General features: G+C 50.3%; 1 protein-coding gene across 3 annotated transcripts in view; it reads left to right on the top strand.

Moving 5' to 3' along the window:
• The first annotated feature begins 6,487 nt into the window (after positions 1-6,487).
• Atp9a (ATPase phospholipid transporting 9A (putative)) overlaps positions 6,488-24,814 on the top strand; it is a 108,833-nt gene continuing 90,506 nt past the window's right edge. The window contains exon 1 of one of the 3 annotated variants that reach the window (XM_028859026.2): positions 6,488-6,532. In XM_028859026.2, the coding sequence (XP_028714859.1) occupies positions 6,519-6,532 (14 nt within the window). In that variant the 5' untranslated portion in view covers positions 6,488-6,518. Of the gene's footprint in view, positions 6,533-6,767; positions 6,962-13,987; positions 14,307-24,814 lie in introns of those variants that run through there. The other 2 variants (XM_028859024.2, XM_028859025.1) reach the window with 2 other exon arrangements.

The raw sequence follows: 24,814 nt of genomic DNA, 5'->3' as shown, positions 1-24,814 counted from the left end.
GTTGGAGAATGATCTATTGGACACCCCCCTCCCCCGGGCATTCAGATGATAGGACTGGGAACTCTGCTTGGCAACGGAAGTGGGGTGGATGGGGGTAGAGGTGGGGTGGAGGTGGTGGCGTGGTGGTGGAGGTGGGCCCTTGGTGTCCACGGAGCTCTTCTGTGATCTTTCATTGTGTCCATATGTGTACAGCAACTAGGTGACACCTTTGCTTCATTCTCCTTATTTTCCCCCCTTCGAGACAGGTTTTCTGTGTAGCCTTGGCTGCCTTGGAACTCAGAGATCCGCCTACTTCTGCCTCCCAATGGCTGAGATGAAAGGCGTGCACCACCACCAGCCACCTGGTCTCTTTAAGGGACAGGGGCTTTGTCCTGGAGACTGCTCCTTTCTAAGGTCCCGTCAGCTTCCCTGGTGGTTATCCAAACAAAACCATGGGCTGTGTGTGTGTGTGTGTAGGAGCCCTCAGTTTTACAGAAGGAAGTGGGGGGAGTGGGCTGGTTTTCAGAGCTTTGCAGTCAGTCACCCAGTCTTCCCTAAAAAGAAATCACTGTAGATGGTGTGCTTTGGATTTCTGGATGATTCTAAGCAACAAAATTGACCTGTCAAAGGCCGTCTTCAGTGAGGTGTGGAGGCCTTGCAAGCCTTACCTTTTATTATAAATAAGGCTGTGGGGAAAAACAGCCCCCAGCATAGCAAACCACAGCAAGGATCTAAAAGTGCCCAAATCTGCATTCGAATGCTGAAATGTTTTGACCTTTTTTGGGAGAAAAATGAACTTTCAACCAATTGGACTAGTCTCTTCCTTATCTTGGGTCCCCACCCTATACAGCCCTTAGGCTAAGCAGAACTCTAAAATTGCAAGCTATCTGATATGTTGAAATGAATTTACAGACTGATACAAAACATAGCTAATATCCACAGGGCAAATGCTCATCTGATGGCAACATCTGCATTTCCATCACAGACCTTTATAACAAAATAGCTCAAAGCTAATTCATAGGTCACCCTGAAGGGTGGGTTAGACATCCAGTCATCTCTCAAGGTCACCAGTGACATTCCAAAAGGCCCCTCCAAGAAGCAAGGTCTGTGTCATGTTGACTGGTATCTCATGTCTCAGTCCTGGACTGTTCGGAGCCCTTAGTGATAACCAGTGAGATGGAATCTTCTTGTTTCCCTTGCACTTCCTGGAACACTTTCTGGAAACAGCAGTATTAAATGTAAGTTTAAAGCCAGGTGTGGGCCCACACCCTCAATCCTGGCACTTGGAATAGAGGAAAAAAGGATAAATGCAAGGCTAGCCTGGGCTTCATGATAGCCTTCCATCCTGCTTACAAAGTGTGGCCCTAGGAAGCTTCCAACAAGCTGGAAAGGGACTGGGTTATTAAATGTTAAACTTAGAGTGACGCTGGGTGTGTTCCAAACCTCGGATCCTAGCACTGGGATATGGAGACAGATGGATCAGAAGTTTGAGGCCAGCATGGGACTCTGTTTAAAACAGCCTGGCGGTGGTGGCCCATGCAGAAGCAGATAGATCTCTGAGCTACACAGAGACACCCTGTCTCAAAAAACAAACAAACAAAAAGACATTGAAAAAAAACAAAACAAAACAAAAACCAACTTTTTGTGTCTGACTCTGATTTCACTATACAGCCCAGGCTGGACCAAAAATTTTAGCAATCCTGCTTCAGCCTCCCAAGTAGGAGGCTTTCAGAAGTGAGCCCCCATGCCCATCTAAATGGTTTTCTGGTGTTTTAAGATAAAATTTGCCAGGTGTAGTGTCATCGAATGCCTTTTATCCCAGCATGTGGGAGCATGCAGATCTCAGTTCCAGGAAAAGCGTCTACAGAGCGAGTTCCAGGATAGCTAGGGGGGAGAGAGAGAGAGAGAGAGAGAGAGAGAGAGAGAGAGAGAGAGAGAGAGAGAGAGAGAGAGAGAGAGAGAGAGATGCTCTCGATGTAGCCCCGGAACGCACAGAGATCTGCCTGTGTTTGCTTCCTACATCTGGGATCAAAGACAAGTACCATCAAGCCTAGCCCAAAACATTTTTAAAAGTTGCACTTACTGTGTTCGAGCATTTGAGGGTGTGTGTGAGCCACTTGTGTGTGTGGAGGTCAGAGGAAAGTCATGGCAGCTGATTCTCCTACTGTGTAGATCCTGGAGATTGAATTCAGGTCCTCAGGCTGGGTGGCAGACCCCGTTAACTGCTGAGCCAGCTCGCCAGCCTTCGTTTCTGTATTTGTGTATGTGTGCGCTCACACGTCCCTCGTGCATGGGGTGACTTGCGGGGTCAGTTCTCTCCGGTCCACCTTTATGTGGGCTTGGGACCCGGATGGCGCTCTGGTGTAACCAGTGCCTTTGCCGGCTGAGCCATCTCACCAGCCCAATCAAAGACTCGATGGCCTCTGCTTCCCAGGCTTCCTGGCTCCTTCATCTTACCTGAGCCCAGGCTCCTGATTGCCTGCACTCCTTACAGAGATGTAAGCAGCCCACAGCTCAGCTTCCACTGGGAACTTGAGGCTCTGTGGCCTGAACCAAGAGACTCAGGTATAGTCTGGTCCACACCTGCTGCCATCCATGGAAGGTGTCATGTGAACCCCTTGGGCTGGTGTTTCTGGTTTCGGGAAAGCAGGATCTGGCCTAGATTGCCTTATTCAGAGATCTTTCTGGGAACCCGGGTCAAGGGCCTCCTGCACCCAAGTCCTATTGAATGGATAGGGATGTCATGGATCCCTAAAAGGGCTGTGAGAAGGCAGAGCTGGGCCAAGAAGAACGCCCTGTGCTCCTGAAGTGGACCCCAGTACAAGCTACCTACCATCCTGGGTCTGTGCTCTGCCTCTCCCTTAGGCTTGGGCCCATTCAGTACATATGAGAACATATGAAAGGCTCTTGGGGGATGGGGCTGTAGTTGAGTTGGTAGGGTGCTGGCCTAGTGTGTAGGGAGCCAGGGGTGCATCCGTGGTGTGCATAAACTAGGCCCGGTGGCACACACCTGTAAGCCCAGTTAGAAGTAGAAGGGTCAGAAGCTCAAGATTGTCCTTAGCTACATCAAGAGTTCGAGACCAGTCTGAGATATACGAGATACTGCCTCAAAAAAAAAAAAAAAAAAAAAAAAAAAAGACCCTTGATGTCTATAATCAATCCTATGTCTATGAGAATAAATGATAGTTATGTTTTATATTATACTGCCTGGAGGACTTCATGGTTTTCTCTTGTCTCATGGAAGCATGTGCTCTCTTATGAGCTAGAAGTCTTTTTGTTGTTATGAGGGTTGATTTTTGAGAGGGGGTCTCCCCATGTAACCAAGGATAGCCTCCAGCTTGCTGCAAACCTCCTGAGTTGGGCTGTGTCCCTACACCTTTAGGATCAGTTAATACAATCTTTACATGTCTTTCTCCGTGACGGATTATCTTACTGGAAAGAAGCTTTTTAAAAAAAAGTGTGGGTATAGACCAGGCTGGGGTGGTGCACTCCTTTAATCCCAGCAGAATCAGGTAGATCTCTGTGAGTTCGAGGCTGGCCTGGTCTACAGAGCAAGATCCAGGACAGGCACTAAAACTACACGGAGAAACCCTGTCTTGAAAAACAAACAAACAAACAATGTGTCTTTTAGGCCAGGCCGTTCTTGATTCCAGCAGGAAGATTGGGAATTTGAGGTCAGCCTGGACTACCAATGGAGACTATTTCAAACACACACACAGGCGCCTTCTCGCTGCCCTGGAGCTGTGCCCACACAGTGCGCACTGGCCCTGCTAATGCCAATGACAAACTAATGCTGTGGCTCCTCCCGACACTCCCTGAGTCCGGTCTGCCCTGAGCTCTTATTACAGGCAAGGAAATAGACCCCTGCAGAGTGTATGGCTTGCCGGGAAGTTTCACAGCTGGAAGGTGCTGGAAACCTACAGGATCCTGGCTGACCAGCTGCTCGCTCTCAATGCCGGTCCAGGTGGGGGCAGCCATAGGCAGCTCCAGGAGGCAGGGCTTGAATGTACGTGGAACCACGATAGCTCGGTGCTGGATCTGCTGTGACCAGAGGCCCCATTTCCTGGTTCTTCTGAGCGTGAAAGGCCAGGTCTTGGAATCCAGCCCTGCTCCCTGATGATCTCATAGTTTTATGCTGGTTACTCTTGAGTTTCTCCGTGTCACTCATGAAATGGGTTTAGCTGTTTGGATTTACTGGGCAGGACAGTGGGGGCTTCCTGCAAGCTTTAGGCTCTAGCTAAAATCAACTCCAAGTCTCTGGCTGGGTATGGTGGCGCACACCTTTAATCCCAGCACTCAGGAGGCAGAGGCAGGTGGATCTCTGTGAGGCCAGCCTGGTCTACAGAGTGAGTTCCAGGCTAGATAGGGTTACCTAGTGAGACCCTGTCTGAGAATGTGGGGACAGATGGGCCGGGGGGAGTAGGGTTTGCTCTCTGACTACAATGGGTCCACCTAAATACTCTGACTGAGCCCCGACTGTGTGCATGCCATATACGGGGTATGTGTGAGTCTTGGTGCCGGGGATTGAACCTAGGACCTCTCTGAAGTGCCATTCTAGAAGAGAGCAGGCAGCAAGCAGGCCAGGCCAGCTGTTTCCCCCTCAAAGGTTTTTCTGACGGGAGTGTCTTTGGGACCTTAGTCATGTGTCTTGGTTGCTCCCTTCCTAGCTGCTCTTTGCCCAGGCACAGAGACATTTGGTGACTCCCTACTGGCCAGAGAAACCAGTATAAAAGGCTGGGACCCTGACAGGAAACACCAGTGGGAGTAATTCCTCATGTTGTTGTAACATTGTGGGTTTATGCTAGTTACATGGTGTTACATCTCGAGGTGCTTGAGACACACACTTATTTTTTTAAAAAGATGTATTTTTATTCTATGTGTGTTTTGCCTGCATGTATGTCTGCATATGCATGCAGTACTGACAGTGGCCAGAAGAGGGAATGTTTCCCCTGGAACTGGACTATAGCCACCACTTGATGTGGGTGCTGAGAATTGAACCCAGGTCTTTTACAAGTGTAGCTAGTGTTCTTAACCATTGAACTGTCTCTCCACTCCAGCTCCCTGTATGCTGACTTTTTTTTTTTTTTTAAGATTTATTTATTTATTATGTATACAGTGTTCTGCCTGCATGTACGCCTGAAGGCCAGAAGAGGGCACCAGATCTCATTACAGATGGTTGTGAGCCACCATGTGGTTGCTGGGAATTGAACTCAGGTCCTCTGGAAGAGCAGTCAGTGCTCCTAACCGCTGAGCCATCTCTCCAGTCCCCCCCCCCTTTTTTTTAAAATCTTTTTTGACGCTGGGTTTCTCTGTGTACCTTGGCTGTCCTAGTACTGGCTCTGTAGACCAGGCTGGCCTTGAACTCAGATGGCTGACTCTACCTCCGAGTGCTGCGATTAAAGGAATGCACCACCAAGCTGGCTCTATATGCTGATTTTTTTTTAAACGTTTGTTTTTTATTATTTTTAAGTAGATTATGCTTATGTTGAGTGTATCACATGTTGCAGGTGCCTGGAACAGAAGAGGTGTGTATCCTGGGACTGAGTTCAGGTGGGTAGCAGTTTAATGCTGATGCAAGTCCCTGTATGCTGACTTTTTTTTTTTTTTTTTAAGATTTATTTATTTATTATGTATACAGTGTTCTGCCTGCATGTACGCCTGAAGGCCAGAAGAGGGCACCAGATCTCATACAGATGGTTGTGAGCCACCATGTGGTTGCTGGGAATTGAACTCAGGTCCTCTAGAAGAGCAGTCAGTGCTCCTAACCGCTGAGCCATCTCTCCAGTCCCCCCCCCCCTTTTTAAAATCTTTTTTTGACGCTGGGTTTCTCTGTGTACCCTTGGCTGTACTAGTACTGGCTCTGTAGACCAGGCTGGCCTTGAACTCAGATGGCCTGACTCTACCTCCCGAGTGCTGCGATTAAAGGAATGCACTACCAAGCCTGGCTCCTATATGCTGATTTTTTTTTAAAGGTTTGTTTTTATTATTTTTAAGTAGATTATGCCTTATGTGTGAGTGTATGCCACATGTGTGCAGGTGCCCTGGAAGCCAGAAGAGGGTGTCGTATCCCCTGGGACTGAAGTTGCAGGTGGGTCCAGCAGCTCTTAAATGCTGAGCCGATCTCTGCAGCCCTGAGTCTTCTTAATTTCCCAATAACCTGTTAGAGAAACAGAGACCGAGACAGAGAGGCAGGCAGCCAGACAAGACAGTGACCCTGTGCAGGCGATCTGGGTGGAGGAGAGCTGTGTCTGGGCATTTGGTCCCTACAGAGATGTGCAAGGGTGTCTGGGTGGAGGCGCAGCTTTAAGTCTGTGTGATTGAGATTCCAGGTAGAGAGAGGGGTGTGGGTGGTGCAAGAGGGTGGGTGAGGGGGTCTGAAAACCTCTACATTCCCGCCCCCGTGGGCCCGAGACTTGGGGGACCCGAGTGTGAGACGCTGGGTGAAGCCGAGGAGGCAGGCTGTGTGTGCTGGTGGCAGGCGTGGAGGTGGGGTGAGCGGGGCGGGGTGTGTGCACACGGCTCGGAGCGAGCAGGCGAGAATGCCCGGGGTGGGGTGAGTGCGGCGGGGGGCGCGCGCGCGCTCGCGCGCTCACGGGTACGGCGGGGGGCGCGTGGCCGGGTGGGCGCGCGTGGTGGCTGGGGGGGGGGGGGAGGGCGCGCGGCCGGCGCGGGCCGGGGCGGGGACACTGCGGCGGCCCGGGCGGCGGGCGCGCGCGTGGGCTCAGCGCGGAGCGGGGCCCATGGTGCGGCCGTGTCCGTCGGTCGGGCCGCGCGGGCGGCTCCGCGCGTGGCCCGGCGCTCGCGACCTCGCCCCTGCGCTGCGGGCCCGGCCCGCCCGCTGCCGGCGCCTCCTCCCCCTGCCCCGGGGCGGCGCAGAGGCCGCGGGGAGCGCAGGGGGCGCGGCGGGCGGCGACATGACGGACAGCATCCCGCTGCAGCCGGTGCGCCACAAGAAGCGGGTGGACAGCAGGCCGCGCGCGGGGTGAGTGGCCGGGCCGCGGGGAGGGCGGGCACCTGCCGCAGGCCGGGAGAGCCGGTCCTGGGATGCGGGGACCCCCCTTCCCCCGGGGGGGCGCTGGCGGCCGGGGCGGGGCCGATCCCCTGGGGACAAGGGTCGGGCTGGTGAGAATGCAGAGTCCCCGGCTGCGCCGCCACCCGCCAATCAGAGCCCCCGGGGGTGGGACCTGGGAGGTGCGTGTGGTCTCCGGGCCGCGCAGGTGAGGCGCTGCGGCTGGGCGGGGCCCGCGGCGCCTCCCGGTGGCTCGGCCGCGGGATGCCGGAGCTGGGTGGGGCTGCTGACCAGGTGTCAGTGTAGAGGAGGAGAGATGCCAGCTGCCATCTTGTGGGCCTTTGTGCCTGGCGGCCCTGAGGCCTCAAGTCGGAGGCCCCTATTCCATTTTACGGAGTGGGAAACGGAAACGGAAGGACTGGGGGGTGGGGGCGGGAAGGTGCTGGAACAGGGTTCCCAGACTTCCTGCCCACACTTCCTGCGGGGGCTGTTTGTGTTTGTTGGCTTTCTTACTGTTGAGGGTTTTGGTGGTGCTAGGGATCAAACGCAGGTCCTCGAGCCTGCTAGGCAGTCACTTTATCACTGAGCTACACCCCCCAAGGCCCCCAAAACGTGTGTTTCCATGAAGACAGTTCGTTAGAGCTCTGCTTGGAACCCCACCCCCAGCCTCCGCAATAAATATTTTAATTAATTAAATTCACATACTGTAACGTGCCGTGGTTGATTTGTGCAAGGGCTGGACCTGACTTAAACGAGATCTGCGTAATAGGTGTGGGCTTCCCAGCTGGGCAGGTGCAGGGGGTTCCCCCGGGCAAACTTAACGCCCATTTAAGTCTTTGACGTGAGACTCTGGGGTCTGTACTGTGGCCACTGGGTCCACAGATGCAGCCACCTGCTGACTGATGAAATGTGAACAAATGGAAATCACCTGCGTCCTGAACATGTCAGCATGCCCTCCGTGGTCCTGCGTGATTATGTAGTGTTTACATCGTGTTGGGCGCCACACAGACTATAAAGGAGGGTGCTATGGGCTCTGTGGGAGTGTGTGCGGCCTTTTGTGAGTGCCTGGGCACCTTCAATTTTATACTTGCTAGAGGTCCGTGCACGCTCTGGAGGCTGCTTCTCAGCAGGTTGGGCTGGGCTCAGGCTCGGCTCTAACACTTGTTTCTACCTTTTATTTGAGTCGGGGGTCTCACTGAAATTCTCCTCTTGGTTGTGAATGCACTCTGAGCCCAGGAGGGACTTAAAACTTGTGATCCTCCTGCCTCAGCCACCCTAGTAGATTAGCTGGGAAGACAACTCTGTGCCACCAGGCCTGACTTTTGTCTTTCCAAAGGCCCTCTACCTTATAAATGGAAGTCCTTGTTGAGAAGCCCTTGGTCAGCGCATGACAGAAGAATTCGAGGGGTAATTTAAGAGTCATAGTTCATACTATGAAATATGCTCTGATTTTCAGAGGCCTAGAGGGAGTGGAGCAGATAATTTTTTTAAAAATATATTTTATGTGTCTTGGTTTTTTTGCCATGGTGCCGCCGGTGTGTCCCTTGGAACCGGTGTTACAATTGTGAGCTGTCATGTGGCTGCTGGGAATTGAACCTGGATCCTCTGGAAGAGCAGTCAGTGCTGTTAACTGCTGAGCCATCTCTCCAGCCCAGGAGGGCAGATAATTTTATATCTACAAAAATTAGTTGAGCTGGACAGTGGTGGTGCACACTTTTAATCCCAGCACTTGGGAGGCAGAGGCAAGCAGATTTCTGTCAGTTCGGGGCCAGCCTGGTCTACAGAGTGAGTTGCAGGACAGCAGAAAATCCCTGTGCCCCAAAACAAAAAAAAAAAAAACAAAAAAAAAAAAACAGAAAACAAAAAATCAGTTGGATATGGTGGCAAATGTCTATAATCACAAGTGGATATCTTGTGAGTTTGAGGCCAAACTGGTCTATGTCGTGAGTTCCAGACCAGCCAGGACTACATATCGAGACCCGGTGGAGATGGCTCAGAAGGGAGAGATGTTTGCTGCTGAGGTTGATGCCTGAGCTTGACCCCTGTGGCCTACAGGTGGGCAAGGAGAACCAGCTCTAGCAGGGCTGTTCCCTGGCTTCTATTCTACACACGTTGGTGTTCCTCTGCACCCATACACAACACAAAGTAAATTGTTTTTATTTTGTTTTATTTAAAGACTGACTTAGAGGCTGGAGAGATAGCTCAATGGTTAAGAGCACTTGTTGCTCTTGCAGAGAGCCCAGGTTGGATTCCAGTCACCTACATGGTGGCTCACAACCATCCATATATAACTCCAGTTCCAGGGGATCTGAAGTCTTTTTCTGACTTCTGTGGGTACCAGGCCTCTGGTCCTCATAAATACTAGCAGGAAAAACATTTGTGTACACACACACACACACACACACACACACACACACATGCACACGCACACAAATGAAAAATAAAGATTGATTTATTTTTATTTTACATGTATGGTTGTTTTGCCTGCATGTATGTATGTGTACTAGGTGTGTGCAGTGCCCTTGGAGGCCAGAAGAGGGCATCAGATCCTCTGGAACTGGAGTTAGTGATGGTTGTGAGCCAGCATGTGGGTGTTGGGGATTGAACTCAGGACCTCTGGAAGAGCAATTAGTGTTCTTAACCTCTGAGACATCTCTCTAGTTCTCCCAAATAAATAATTGTTAAAGAGTTCTACTTGAGTGTGGGATCCTAGGCTGTGGAGTCCATTCGCTTCCTAGAGTGACATGGATTCCGATTTGAGTCCTGAACCTGAAAGGCTTGTGCTGGCTTGTGGTTCCCATATGTAGCCTGCGTTTTCGGGAGTAGCAATGTCAAGCTGAGATTTTTTTTTTCAAAGATTTATTTTTAAACTAGCATGGTGGCCCACACCTGTAATCCCAGCATTCACAAGGCAGAGGCAGGCAGATCTTTGTGAGTTCCAGGCCAGCCAGGTCTCAAAAATGTTTTTTAATTTATTTTATTTTATGAGTGTTTCCTTGCCCACATCTATGTACACCATATGTGTACAGTGCCTGTGGAGGCCAGGAGATGGCGTCAGATTGTCTAAAACTGGAGTTACAGACAATTGTGAGCCACCACGTGGGTGCTGGGAATTGAACCCTGGTCCTCTGCAAGAACAGCCAGTGCCCTTACCACTGAGCCATCTCTCCAGCCCCATAGATTTTTTTTTTTTTTTTCATCTTCAAAGTGGAGATAACAAAAACTAAGCCAGGCGGTGTGGCACTTGCCTGTAATTCCAGCATTCGGGAGGCAGAGGCAAGTGGATCCCTGAATTCCAGGCCAGCCTGGTCTATACAAGGAGTTCTGAAACAGTCAGAGCTGTTACACAGAGAAACTCTGTCCTGAAAAAACAACCAACCAACAAATAAAACAACACAAAAAAATTAAATCTATTTTGTTGGTTTGTTTTGAGACTTAGCCCAGGCAAAGTTTCTCACTGTAGGCCCGCAGTAGACCTCAGGTGTTGCCCGGGTCTGATCGTAACACACAGGTGTTTGCATGATGTTTACCCTGGTGTGAGGTGTTCTGGATACTCTTCTGATAATTCTTTATTTATTGAGACAGGGTCTTACTGTGTAGCCCCGCTATCCTGGATCTCACTCTGCAGACCAGGCTAGTCTTGAAATCACAGAGACCTGCCTGCCTCTGCCTCCTGAGAATGCTGAGATTAAAGGTGTGTGCCACCACACCCAGTTAATGTGGTGCTGGGAACAGAGTCCAGGGCTTCCTGCCTGCTAAGCAAGTACCCACAAACTGAGTTGCATCCTCAGCGTATCGGGTGTTCTTTTGAGAGGAGAGGGCCACTGATGGTGGGCAATTTAGAAATATGTGACTTGGTAGTTGGTATATAAACGTGTTTCATCAGAGAGGTACCACGTGTGAGACTGCAGGAAGGCCAAGGAGCTTGGGTTTCTGCTGACCCAAGACTGGCTGTGATATTTGATGTGTTGATGTTTGGAGACACGGGTGTTCTGGCTATGACCTGGGTTGAAAAGAAGAGCTCATGATACAAGTGTATGTGTATTTTATGTATGTATATATTCTAACCCAGTATTTTTGTACTTGAAAAAATGAGCAGCTGAGCATTTGGCTGAGCAGCGTACAGGAGGCCTTGAATTCAATCCTGGCACCACATAAAACCAGATGTGATGCAGAATGTCAGTGATCACAGCTCTCTGGAGAGAGTGGCGGGAGGTTAGATCCACGGTTATTGTCAACTAGGTAGTGAGTTCTAGGTTAGGCCAGGCTATAGAGTAAGTTGTCTTGTCTCAGGAAATGGGTAAGGGGGCACCCTGTGGATAGAGCGCAGTTGGTGGAGTACCTAGCATGCATGAAGGCCTGCCTGGGTTCCATCCCCAACATTGCATAAACTGAGGCATAATGGCACCTGCCTGGCATCCCAGCGCTCTGAGAATTCAGACAGAAGGATCCAGAGTTGGTCATTTCATATATATTGCAGCCTGAGCTTGTCAGGCCCTGTTTCAGGAAAAAAAGGGGGTGGGGCTGGAGAGATGGTATAGAAGTTAGGAGTGTTTGCTGCTCTTCTGGAGGACCAGAGTTCAGTTTCCAGGGGCCTGTTTTCAGGTGCCTCCCATGGTCTGTGAGTCCAGCTCCCACGCCTTTGGCTTCCACAGATGCCTGCACTTATGTTACATATCCACAGACATGCACACATACACACAATTAAAAAGAAATAAACATTCCAAAAGTAAGCGAGGGTGTGCTGGCTAATTTTTATGTTAACTTGACACAAGCTAGAATTATCTGAGAGGAGGGAACCTCAATTGAGAAAATGCCTCCATAAGAACCGTCTGTAGGGCATTTTCTTAATGATTGAGGAGGGTGGGCTCAGCCATTGTGGGTGGTGCCATCCCTGGGCTGGTCCTGGGTTCTGTAAGAAAGCAGACTGAGCAAGCCATGGGGAGCAAGCCAGTAAGCAGCTCCCCTCCACGGCCTCTTCGTCAGCTCCTGCCTCCAGGTTCCGGCCCTGCTTGAGTTCCTGTCCTGACTTCCTTCAGGATGGACTATGATGTGGAAGTGTAAGCCAAATAAACCCTGACTTGCTTTTGGTCATGGTGTTATGTCGCAGCAATAGAAATCTTAACTAAGGCAGAGGGCCAGCGAGATGGCTCAGGCACCTGCTGCCAAGCCTGGCCATCTGAGTTGGGGTCCTGTGACCCACGTGAAAGACAGGAGAACCGACTCCCGACTGTCCTCGGACGTCACGCGTGCATGACCTTGGCACAAATCAAACACTTTCTTTTTCTTTTGAGACAGGGTTTCTCTGTGTAGCCTTGGCTGTCCTGGTACTCTGTAGACCAGGCTAGCCTTGAACTCACAGAGATCCGCCTGCCTCTGCCTCCCAAGTGCTGGGATTAAAGGTGTGAGCCACCACCACCCCGGCTAAAGGGTTTCTTTTTTGGTAGGTTTCTGTGGTCAAGGTGTTTTGTCACAGCAGTAGAAAAGTGACTTAACACAGTCATTTAAAGAAAAATTTTAAGTTAAAATAAAAAAAGAAAAGATGCCATGTGGCTGTCTGGTGATAAGGGACTGGCAGGTGCTTGGCGTGGGGGCCTTCGCGGAAGCTGGGAAATGACTCTCCTGGAGCCTTCAGAACTGCAGCATAGACTCGGACTTCAGTCCTCACTGGACCCCTCCTGGGCTCTGGACCTTCAGGGCTGGAAGGGAATAGGTGTGCATCATGTGAACCACTCACACCTTGGGAGTTGATCACAGCCACACAGCGATGCTAAGAGGAGACCTTGGGCAGTCTCTCTGGGGCTGCCCATTCCCGGGGTGCTGCTGGGGACTCTGCTGGGGGTGAGGGTCTCAGGCTTCTGCAGGCTCAGGATTCGAACCACCTGCCTTCAGCTCAGTACAGTGGGGCAGGGGTAGGAGTGGGGGTAGAGGGGAGGCGGGAGTGACAATGTTTATTTAAGACCCAAAAGGTATCCTGGACCAACCAGCACAGGGGCCTTAGATGTTTATGGGAAGGCTGAGTATTGTAGCCAAGGCCTGGGTGAGGTGTCAGACAAGCCTGGCCGGGGAGAACGGCCCAGCCTGCCAGTGCCCCTCAGAGCAGAGGTTTCTGTTTTTGTTTTTGTTTGAGACAGGGTCTCATGTACCCCAGTTTGGTTTTGAACTTTTTAGGTAGCCAGGGATGGCCTTGAACTTCAGTCGTCCCATTTCTTCCTTGAAACACTGGGGGTGCAGGCATTCATACCATACCCTGTTTAAGCTGTGCTGGGGATAAACGCAGGATGTGCACATGACACTCTGCAGCATTGAGCACGACACTTTTAAAAGATAAAGTGCGTCTTTAAAACTGCCTTATTAAAACAAACAAAACCAAAATCAAATCAAAGAGCTGGGTGGTGGTGCCACACGCCATTGATCCCAGCACCTGGGAGGCAGAGGCAGGTGGATCTCTGAGTTCGAGGCCAGCCTGGTTTACAGAGTGAGTTCCAGAGTAAAAAAAACCCATATTTAAGTAGCTTATTGTTATTTTTATTGTTGTTGTTTGTTTTATGCTGTTTTGGTTTTGCCCCCCCCCCTTTTTCTTTTCATTAGGTAGCCCTGGCTGACCAGTCTGTCTCTGCCTCTCAAGTGCTGGGATTAAAGGTTATAGGTGGGTACCACCCACCCAGTGGGATTTCTTTGTAAAGGTTTGTTTTCTTTTTAGTTGCGTGTGTGTGTGTGTGTGTGTGTGTGTGTGTGTGTGTGTGTGTGTCCGCACAGGTACCTGCAGAGAAACCTCGGCGATAGAGACGGGATTACAGGCTGTCTGACCTGTGTGCCTAGCACTCTTCATTCGCCGTGATGTCCCTCCAGCCATGTTGTGGCCTTTTTTTGAGACAGGGGCTCTTGTAGCCCAGGCTGGCCTCAGGCTGCAGTGCTGCAGAGTGTTGGGATTGCAGCTGTGAGCTATCACACCCGCAGTGTGTTCAATGAGCCCCTTTGTTCAGTGTGCAGAGGGGTGGCCGTCATGCCGTCTGTTCAGGGGTGTGTTTGGGGAGGAGTCTCCGCGGCCGACTGAGGTCTAGAGCCTCCGTCCCGTCCCTTCCCGTCGCCTTCTCTCATTCGGGTTGAGGTGTCTCTGGAAGGGCTCTGTGCGTTCTTGGGTACAAACAGTGGGAAGAAGTCTTGGCAGCGGGCCATCAGGAAGTCACCTGGCTGCCCTCTGCCAGCTCCTCTTGTGCCATCCGCTGCCAGTCACAGAGTCCTGCCCTCTGCCACTCCAGGAGACCGGATGCGCCTGTCCCTGTGGAGACCAGGGGATGTGTGATTGCCAGCCCAGGTAGGGCCCAGGGGGAGGGGTAAAGGAAAGTCCTTGGTGCCAGTCCCGAAGGAGACGAACCACTGCGATTTGACATTGACCTGAGCCACAGTCGCAAGGAGTCGGGTGCTGAGCAGCCTGTGTTTGGACCATCGGCTGCTCACAGAACACCGAGTTCTCTTCATATCTGCTCAAGCTCAGTCACGGACAGGAAGTGCCTTCCGCTTCAAGTGAAGTGGACTTTGGTGTTTGTTTGCGGTTTGTTTTGAAACAGGGTCTCCTCAGCACTTGGGGGGGGGGTTGGGGTTGGGGGAGCACTCACTATGCAGTCCAGGCTGGCCTCGAATTCAGAATTCACAATCTGCCTCCACCTCCACCTCCTGAGTACTAGCATTGCAGGTGTGTGCCAGTGGTGTTGTGTTTTGAGTAGTGCCAGGAATTGTTTGAATTTGGGGCCTTGTGCATGCCAGGCGAGTGCTGTACTAATGAGCTGTATCCTGCCCCTGGGGCTTGGTTCGGTTTTTATTGTTGTTGTTGTTGTTTGTTTGTTTTTTGAGACAGGGTTTCTCTGTGTAGCCCTGGCTGTCCTGCAGCTCTCTGTAGACCAGGCTGGCCTTGAATTTGGAGACCTGCCTGCCTCTGCCTTCCAAGTGCTAAGATTAAAGGTGTGTGCCACAACATCCAGCTTTGGTTTAGTTTTGAAAGAAATCGTTTTAACCAGGCAAGAGGTGCACATCTATAATCCCAGCACCGGGGAGGTGGAGGCAGGAGGATCAGGAATTCTAGGCCAGCCTTGGCTATATAGTGAGTTCGAGTCTAACCTTGGTGACATAAGACCTTGTCTTAAAAAAGGATTGGTGATAATGTTTTTATGGAATACTGCTAGTTTTTATTAACGAGGGTCCGTTTTGTGATTTGTGTGAATTGATAAGCTCAGTACATACGTGCAAAGGTGGGTCACGGAAGACCCTGAGCTATTCATGGGGTTCCCCTGTCTGTATCCAGCGATGTCTGTTTTCTCTTTGTAGTGGCGGCAGGAAGTCTCCTTTTACAGCATAAGTGAAAACAAGGGTCATTTGAAAGAGAGGTAGGAGGCCGTCCTAATGCTGGTGTTCAAGGGACAAGGCAATGGCTCTGACCACAAGATCCTAGAAGGAAATGCGATAACCTGACTGTGCACAGAGACTAAAAGATGTTTGTGTTCTGTGGACGGATCGTGTGTGTGTGTGTGTGTGTGTGTGTGTGTGTGTGTGTGTGAGAGAGAGAGAGAGAGAGAGAGACAGACAGAGACAGAGACAAAGTCTCAGATATCCTAGGCCTCCAGTTCAGTATGTAACCTGGATGATCTTGAACTCCTGACCCTCACGCCTCCATGTGATTCCTATGTGTTGCGGTTATAGGTGTGCATTAGCATATACCTGGTTTATTTGGTGCTAGGGATGGACCCCAGGGCTTTGTACATGGCAAACAGCCTACCGTCTGAACTATATTCCAGGCGGGTAATCTTTTCATTTATTTAAAAATTTTTAATGTTGTGTATGTGTGCCTGCATGAGTTTACATGTCACACCTGTGTGCAGCAGAGGCCAGAAGCCAGCATCAGATCCCCGAAGCTGTAGTTAGAGTATGTTGTGAGCAGCCATGTGGGTGCAGGGATTGAACCCGGCTCCTCGGGCGTAGCAGGAAGCATCTTAATGTTGCTTTATTTGTCTTAATGGAATTGGAGGGGATTAAGAGAGGAGCTGGAAGGGACGTATGGGGGTGGGGGAGGCTTCCACTGAGAGCTTCTTTGTTAGCTCTCAGAGACCAGCCCTTGGCTGCTGTCCCTGAGGAAGAGGCAGTGGTGGCAGCATCCTGCCTATGGCAGGGTCTGGCAGTAGGTGGTCCTGTGGGCAGGTTGTGATGACGAGAGGTGAACTCAAGGCGCACTGCTGCATGCTCATCCCCAGCATGCTGATGTGACTGTGGAGTAGGCTGCCCTTTCTTTCCTTAGGGAGTGTGTGGTAGCATCCCAGGCCCCACCCACTGGATGCCAGCACCCCTCCCCCTCCAACGGGAAAGCCAGCACAGTTTCCAGACACTCCCTTTGAGTGGCCCTGTTCCTGTTGTTCTTTAAAAGTGTCTCATCCTGTCTTCAAACCAAACCTCGTGGACTCATATCTGGACCATTGTTTTCCACAGTGAGATCAGCCTTTTAATTTAGAATTGGAAGGAACTTTTTATTTTGCTTTGTTGTTACGGTGTTAGGCATTGAACCCAGCGCCTGACATATGTAGGCCAACTCCCTGCCTCTGAACTGCACCTCCATACCCATTCATTCATTCATTTATTCATTCATTCATTTATGGATTTTTTGAGACAGGGTTTCTCTGTGTAACAGTCCTGGCTGTCCTGGAACTCGCTTTGTAGACCAGGCTGGTCTCGAACTCACAGAGATCCACCTGCCTCTGCCTCCCAAGTGCTGGGGTTAAAGTGTGAGCCACCACCGCATCGGCCCCAGGCTTCTTTTTATTTTAACACAGGGTCTCTCTGGATTGTCTAGGCTTGCCTTAAGCTCACTTTGTAAATGAGGCTGGCTTTGAACTTGGGATCCTTCTGCTTCAGCCTCCAGAGTAGCTGGGGTAACAGTCCCATACCTGCAGGTCGGCTATATTAGTAGGGTGTGTTGAGAAGTGGTGTGGACTAGATTGTATTCCCCATCCCCAGATTCCCATATAGAAACCCTAATTTTGAGTGTGACCATATTTGGAAGGCCATTAAAGAAGTGATTAAGAGCCAGGTGGTGGTGGTGCGTGTCTCTAAACCCAGCACTGGGGACACAGAGGCAGGTGGATCGCTGAGTTTGAAGCCAGCCTGGTCTACAGAGAGAGTTCCAGGACAGCCAAGGCTACACAGTGAAACCCTGTCTCAAAAAACCAAAAAACCAAAAACCCAAAAAAACAAAAAAAAACCTAACAAAAAAAGTGATTAAGATAAAACATGATAAAGCTTGTACTCATAAATAAAAACAAGACAAAATGTGGGCTATTGAGATGGCTCAGTGGGTAGAAGGGAGTCTGATGACCTGAGTTGGGTCCCAGACCCGTGTGAAGAAGGAGAGAATGGACTTCCGTCTCCTGACTCCACGTGAGTGCTGTGACAAGCAGGCGCCCATTAACACCCCCCCCCCAAGATAACTACCTAACAGTGTGACAAAGAGCAAGATGGTTGGGTGGCCTCGATCTGGCCTGGCACACTGAGAATGAACGAGGAAATGCCACAGGGGGACCCAGCCACCTGCAAACCACTGAGGCCCCAGAGGAAAACAAGTTGTAGCTACCTTGATCTTAGATTCATGGCCATCATTTTGGGCAGAATACACTTTTATTATTTAATGTCTAAACTTAGGATCCTCTGTTACAGTAGAGAAGTCCTAGGGGAACACTGGCTGCGATGTTGGCAGGAGTGTTCTACCTCACTGTTGTTAATAAAACTTTATTTTTACTGATGCTGAGTTCAGGCTAGGTTTTTTTTTTTATAATAATTTATTTAACTTTATTTAAAGTGTACATGGCTGTACACTGGTGTGAAGGTGTCAGATCTCTTGGAACTGGAGCTACAGACTGTTGTGAGCTGCCGTGTGGTTGCTGGGAATTGAACCCAGGTCCTCTAGAAGAACAGCCAGTGTTCCTAACTCCTGAGCCATCTCTCCAGCCCAAGCTCAGTCCAGTTTTAAGAGCTTCCTGTGAGTATGTTGCAGGGGCTATGAGATGGCTCAGCAGATGAAGGCGCTTGCTGCCAAGGCTGATGGTTTTGAGTTCAATCCCCAGCACCCCTGTGATGGTAGGAGAGAACCGACTTCCTCAAGTTGTCCTGTGACCATTCCTGTTCCATAGTACCCATGCCCCTCCTTCCCCCAACATTAAATAAACAAATAAATAAAAATGTAATGAACTTCTGATCATACTGCTTCCACCTCCTGAGTGCTGGGGTCACAGACCCACGCCACCACTCGGGTTTTGTGGTGCTGGAATTGGAACCTAAGGCCTCAAGCATGCTGGGTAAGCGTGCTTCTGAGACTCTCAGTGCCACCAGGCTGACCTGGTAACACCAGCAACTCCACGTTCTCCAGAAGTGGTCTGTTTTGAGACCTAGTATTGATCGGCATTCCATTGATCTATACCCCATGAGTGATGTTTATATTAATGAAAGAGAAAGGATAGAATATTTCAGTGTTTATTCTCAACCTGATTTTTATTTGTCTTAACTGATGAAGCTATGTCGATGTAACCAACCGTCTTATTAAATAAGAAACACAGAAACAATGTAAAAGAGAAAGCGAGAGGTCAGAGCTCAGAGCTAAAATCTCACCTTCTCCTGCTGTCCAGTTTCACGAAGAGAGCTACTTCTGTCTGTTCATTTTTTTTATAGTATGTTGTTCTGCTTCTCATTGTTGTAAACCAAAACATGACTGCTCGTCACTGTCTGAATGTACAGCCTAGTCTTAAAGGCATATGTCTCAATGCTGCTATATCCTGAACACAGATATCTATGGATTAAAGCGTGTGCCACACCGCACACTCTTGCTATGGCTTAATAGCTCTGACCCGGCAACTTTATTTATTAACATACAATCAAAATAATATTTCAGTACAATTAGATTACCACCACAAAGCTACTTTATGTTCTGAGTGTCTGCATGTATGTCTGTGTACTACATGTGTGCAGTACTCACGGAGGCCAGAGGAAGAAGGCAGATCCCCTGGATATGGAGTTATAGACGGTTGTAAGCCATCATGTGGGGACTGGGATCTGAACCTTGGTCCTTGGCAAGAGCAGCATATGCTCTTAACTACTGAGCATCTCTCCAGATCCTCCAGATCACTCTTCAAAATGAAATCATTGACTTGGAACACACTTTAGATTTTTTGTTGTTGTTTTGTTTTTCAAGACAGGGTTTCCCTGTGTAGCCCTGGCTGTCCTGGAAACTCACTCTGTAGACCATGCTGGCCTCATAGATGCATCTGCCTCTGCCTTCTGAGTACTGGGATTAAAGGTGTGTGTCATCGTGCCCAGCTAAGTCTTTAAATTAAAAAAACAAACAAACAAAAAAAAAAAACAGCAGGGCAGTGGTGGTGCACACCTTTAATCCCAGCACTAGAGAGGCAGAGGCAGACGGATCTCTGTGAGTTCAGGGCCAGCCTGGTCTAGAGAGTGAGTTTCAAGACAGTCAGGGCTATATAGAGAAACCCTGCCTGGGGGCGGGGGACACGGGACACCCAAACAGGCAAAAAATTTTTTTCTCAGCACTTGGTAAGCAGAGGCAGTTGTTCTCCATGAGTTCAAGGCCAGCTAAGTCTACATAAGACCCTGTCTCAAAAACAAAGCAACAACACACCAGCCTTATTCATAACACGTATTGCATATGCCTCTTCATACAAAGGCAAGTATAGAAATAACATTTGCCTAGCATGTGGGAGAGGCTGGATTCAAGCCTCAGGAACAGCAACCAAACAAGTACCCCAAACTCAGATAACAATAGCCACAAACCCAGGTAGAGTGAAGCAGAGGGAGACAGTTGGCAGTGGGGTCCCATGGTGTCTGATGAATTTCAGGTTTGTTTTTGAAACAGAGTCTTATTCCATATCCCAGGTTGGCCTTAAAATTATGGTAATCCTCTTGCCTCAGCCTCCAGAGTACTGGGATTACAGACATGTGCCACCATACCCTGCAGCAAATGCCTTTTTTTTTCCGTTGCTTTTAAGACAGGGACTCACTGTGTAGCCTGGCTTGCCTCAAACTTAGAGCAGCTTTCTCATGCTTCTGCCTCAGAGGGCTGGAATTACAAGTACGCACATCATACTTGGCACAAATATTTGAAACAGCATTGTGGAGGCTGTGGGCGTGGCTCAGTGGTAGAGCATGTGCTCAGCCAGGAACCAAGCCTTGAGTTCCAGCCCTAGGGACTGAAAAGGGAAAAAAAAGGGGTGGCAGGGGTGGGGAGTGGGAGTGGGGGGGGCGCTAGTGTTTCCCGTTGCATTCTCCCAGGTTGGTTGCAGCTTTGGTTCTGAACTCTGTGCTCCAAAGCACAGTGACAGCCGGGACAAAGCGGGGAAGGGTTGAGGAGAGAGGCCTCACTTGTCTGGGTAAGGCAGCCCAGGCCAGCGGCACGCTCTGGTTCTGTACACCGCTCGTCTCATGGAAGGCCAGCCAAGGTGTTCCAGTCTCCTCCTCTGCACATGCACCCAAAAGGCAACTGAAATTTATAGCAGACCACTCAGACTAAAAATAGCCCCGTGACTCACGCGTTCACGCACTCCGTAAATATTTACTGCGCGCAGACTCGGTGGCTGGCAGCACCAGCTCTGGGGACACCAGAGGCAGACTCCGCAGCAGCGCTTGTGTGCCTGAGGCGCATCACGTGGCCGTGGCCGTGGCGTGGCGGGAAGGCTGGGTGAACCTGGAGTCTTAGGTGCCAGGGCCTCTGTCCCAGGTGTGTAAGGCTTGTCTAGGGACTCCATGTGGTCCTGCTGCTCGGTGCCCAGCAAAGCGAGGCTTGCAGAGCTCAGAGCACCAGCTCAGGTCTCTCAGCACTGCGCCCTGCAGCCGCCCAGGCTTCCCAGCCTGTCTGTTTCCTTCTCCTCCTCCCTTTCCTCTTTCTTCTCCCCCACCTCCACCCCCGTTCCGTAACTCTTGTTTCTAGGCAGATGGGCAGGTTGCCAGCGTCTTCTCCGAGGCCTGGATCACAGATGGCAGACTGAGCCCACACCTGCCTGGTGACTGAGGTGCCCTCACGGCCTCACAGCTGCCCGCTCGCTGCGGCTTCACAGCTATGGCATAACCGAAATTCCCAGCAGTCCCTAACCCAGTGCTGAGCCTTGGGGACATAGTCGCAGATGTCCCTCCTGAGTAGCAATGGGGGCTAGAATGAGGGTCTGTGGGATCAGAGCCTTGATAAGAGAGAGCCCTGCATGGTGAAACCACAGAGGAGCTGTGGGACCAGGAAGACCACACCCCAGAACTGTACTGAGAACCCCCAACTCCAGGGCCCCAGTGGAATGTTTTGCATGAAGGCGGGGCTTCATATAGCCCAGGCTGGCCTTCCCCTGTCCTCATCTCTCACAGGATCTTAGATCACAGCTATGGGGCATCTCACCCAGCTTCCCAGGGCGGTTTTTAAATAGTAACTCTTCCCTTTGGGAATGAAAGTGATAATTCCTATTGTAGGACAGTTAATGATGTTGTGCCTAAATTATTATCACCACTTTGTGGTGCTAAGGGTTGGAATCCAGGGCCTTCGCATGTGCCACACAAGTGCCTCAGCTCAGAGTTACGTAAAGCTCAACCTTTAAAAAAAATCTGTGTGCACACACACACACACACACACACACACACACACACACACACGCGCGAGTGCACACAGTGTGTTCTGTGGAGGACTGAAGAGAGCATTGGGTCCCTGGAGCTGGACTTAGAGGCAGTTGTGAGCTGAGGATGTGTGTGTTTTAGCCTGCCATTGTTAACACTCAGGGTTGTTTCCCTCCCATGAGAACCTTCAGGGAACGGCTAGTCATTGGTTTAATTCAGCTTGTTTTTACTGTTGTAAATTATAGTTCTTCTTTGTTTGCTTGTTTTTGAGACAGGGTTTCTCTGTGTAGTCCTGGCTGTCCCGGAACTTGCTCTGTAGACCAGGCTGGCCTGAACTCATAGAAATCCACCCGCCTCTGCCTCTTGACTGCTGGGAAAGGCATGCACCACCACACCTGGCTCCTTTATGTATTTTTTAAATTAAAGAACAAATATATATTATGTTAGGTGTAGTGGTACATGCCTTTAATCCTGGTATATAGGAGACAGAGGCAGGCAGATCTCTGAGTTCGAGGCCAGCTGGGCTACATGATGAGACCTTGTTTAAATAAATAAATGAAATTTTATTATTATTGTTGTGGGGACAGAGGGAGTGTGTGCCCCGGTGCTCAGGGCACAGGTCAGAGGACAGCTGTGTGGTCTTGGTTCTCCTTCCACCAGAACATGGTTCTGGGGACCGAACAAGTCATGAGGCTTTGTGGAAAAGGCCTCTACTTACTAAGCCATCTCGGGGAACCTTGTCTTTGGAGGAATTTTTATTGGCCATATTCTCAAGTCACTAGATGCTCAAGGGGATCTGTCTTTATTATGTGGGTTTCTGGGAGGTTCTGCAAAAGCCTGAATTTCCCTATATTTGAGGGTTAGGACCAATCCTAACTCTTCTCCAGGAGTTGTTTGATGTGAATGCTCTGTAGTCTTTGTTGGGTGACCTTGACTTGGGACAGGTTGAATTCAGGAGACTGACCATTCAGTCTGTGTTGAATGAGTACTACTAAACTTTGTGTGGTCTTTTTGAGACAGGGTTTCACTATGTAGCCCAGGCTGGTCCCAAAGCCACCATCAGGGCTGGGATGACAGGTGTGGTGACAGTTTGTCACCACAAGCTGGTGTGGATAAGAGGGCCGAGTGTGGTCATGTCTGGCTTGCCTGAAAAGGGGGTTTGTAGCATAGTTGGAACCCCGGGGCCAGTGTCCCTGGCAGCAGGAATGATAGCATTCTGCTTGCTTATGCTCAAGTCCTGCCTGGCCTGACTCCTGGGTGCAGCCCCCCTGGGATTAGGTGCAGCGTCTCTGTGGCCTTTATTTTGTTTTGGAATGTGGCATGCAGGAAAGATGACCTTAAACTCCTGATCCTCCTGCTTCAGCCCCCTAAGGTGAGGGCATGGCATGCACCACCACCTGACTGTACAGGGCTTTGGCAACCTTTCCTGTGGCCTTGCTGAGGCTTCTCTATGCCAAGGCCCGCCCATGGTGCAGCAGCACTGTGACAGTCAGTCTGGTCTCCATGGGAGCCGCGGAAGGAGGAGGAAAGTTCATAGGGAGGGGCCCATCTCCCAAGGCCCAACTGGCTTCAGAGACCACGTGGTCAAACAAGACTGTGGTTCACGTTTGGGAAGCGCTGTCTATACCCATGACCTAGAGAGAGTGAGTTCCCCTTTGAGAAATGGCCGAGGTGAACACCGCTGGTGCATTGTTGTTGTTTGGGATTTTTATTTTACATTAAAAAAGCAAGAAAAGGATTTGACTTCTTTTTGTTATGTGTGTGGCTGTTTTGCCTACACACTATGTATGTGTACTGCATGCCTGGTGTCCAGGGAGGTCAGGAGAGTGGATCAGATCCATGAGAACTGGAGCTGCAGAGGGCAGGGGCGGGGCAGGCTTATGCTGGTCATTGAATTCTGGTCCTTTACAACAGCCCTGAGCCATCTCTCCAGCCCGTTTGTTTTTTTTGAAACTTGGTCTCACTAAGTAGCCGTAGCTGGCCTGGAATTCACAGATATCCCCTGCCTCTGCCTCCTGGGTGTTAGAATTAAAGGCTTGCATCACCACACTGGCTGGTTCTGGTTTTTTTTTTTTTTTTTTTTTTTTTGAGACATGATTTCACTGTGTAGTCCAGCCTCACCTTGAACTTGTAGTGATCCTCCTGCCTCAGCCTTCCCGTGCTGGAAGGAATGGGTGACGGTGTGTATTGTTCATGGACCTTGAAACTTGGAACCATGGGTACACAGAAGTGGTGTTAATGACTGTGGGGGAGGGGGTGGGAGCTAGTGAGACAGGGCTGCTGCTGGGGGGTCCCTGGTGTATGTCCTGCGTCTGTCCTTAGGTTCCTTCCAAAGTCGTCAGTCTGGGAGATCGAGGCAGCACTTCAGAGTGGGGCGGCATGGAAAAACTGGACCATGGCCTGTCTCTGCCCTTCCCAGTTTGGACTTTGTGGGAAATAGTTTTTCATGGGCAAGAAGGGTTGGCTGGAAGCCACGCATGGTCGCCCAGAGGCTGGAGGACTCACTGGTATGCATGGAGCTCGCATTTAGGCGACATATCGACTGTTTTTATTGACTGTTTTGGTATCCACGGGTACCTGGATTTCTTTTTTGTTGTGTTGTTTTGAGGCAGGGTTTTGTGTAGCCAGGACTTGAACTTACTACGTAGCCTACGCTGCCTTGAGCCCTTGGTCCTCCTGCCTCTACTGCCCACGCTGGGATCCCAGTCACGCCCCGCCACCCTTGGCTGGTGCTGGTGATTTCTAGGTCCCCGCTGTGCCTCGTGCTGCTTGTGGGCTGCATGCTACACCTGTTTTACAGCCTGTGTGACCCAGTGGCCTAGATCAAAGGGGAAGTACAGTAGGAGGAACTGCTGGTGCCCAGGGCGTGTGAAAGCCTGGGGGAGTTCATCCTCAACATGGGCAGGACAGACATGCCTGGCACCTGCCATGGTGGAGGTGAGTGACCCACCTGAGAGCAGGTGGTGAGATAGGGGTGGTGGGCTTTGATTTATTTTACAGTATTAGGGACAGAACCTAGAAACCCATACACGCTGTGCAAGAACCCAGCCGCTGAGATACCTCCCTAGCTTCTTATTTATTTTAAAATTAATTTATTTTTAAAATAAGTCACTTATTTTTATATGAAAAACACATACTAGCCACAGATTCACACAAAGGTGCAGGAGTGTATGCACGCCGTAG

The sequence above is a fragment of the Peromyscus leucopus genome, chromosome 1 (genome assembly GCF_004664715.2).
Source record: "Peromyscus leucopus breed LL Stock chromosome 1, UCI_PerLeu_2.1, whole genome shotgun sequence".
Taxonomy (NCBI): Eukaryota; Metazoa; Chordata; class Mammalia; order Rodentia; family Cricetidae; genus Peromyscus; species Peromyscus leucopus.
This window is presented reverse-complemented; position numbering and strand designations above follow the sequence as displayed.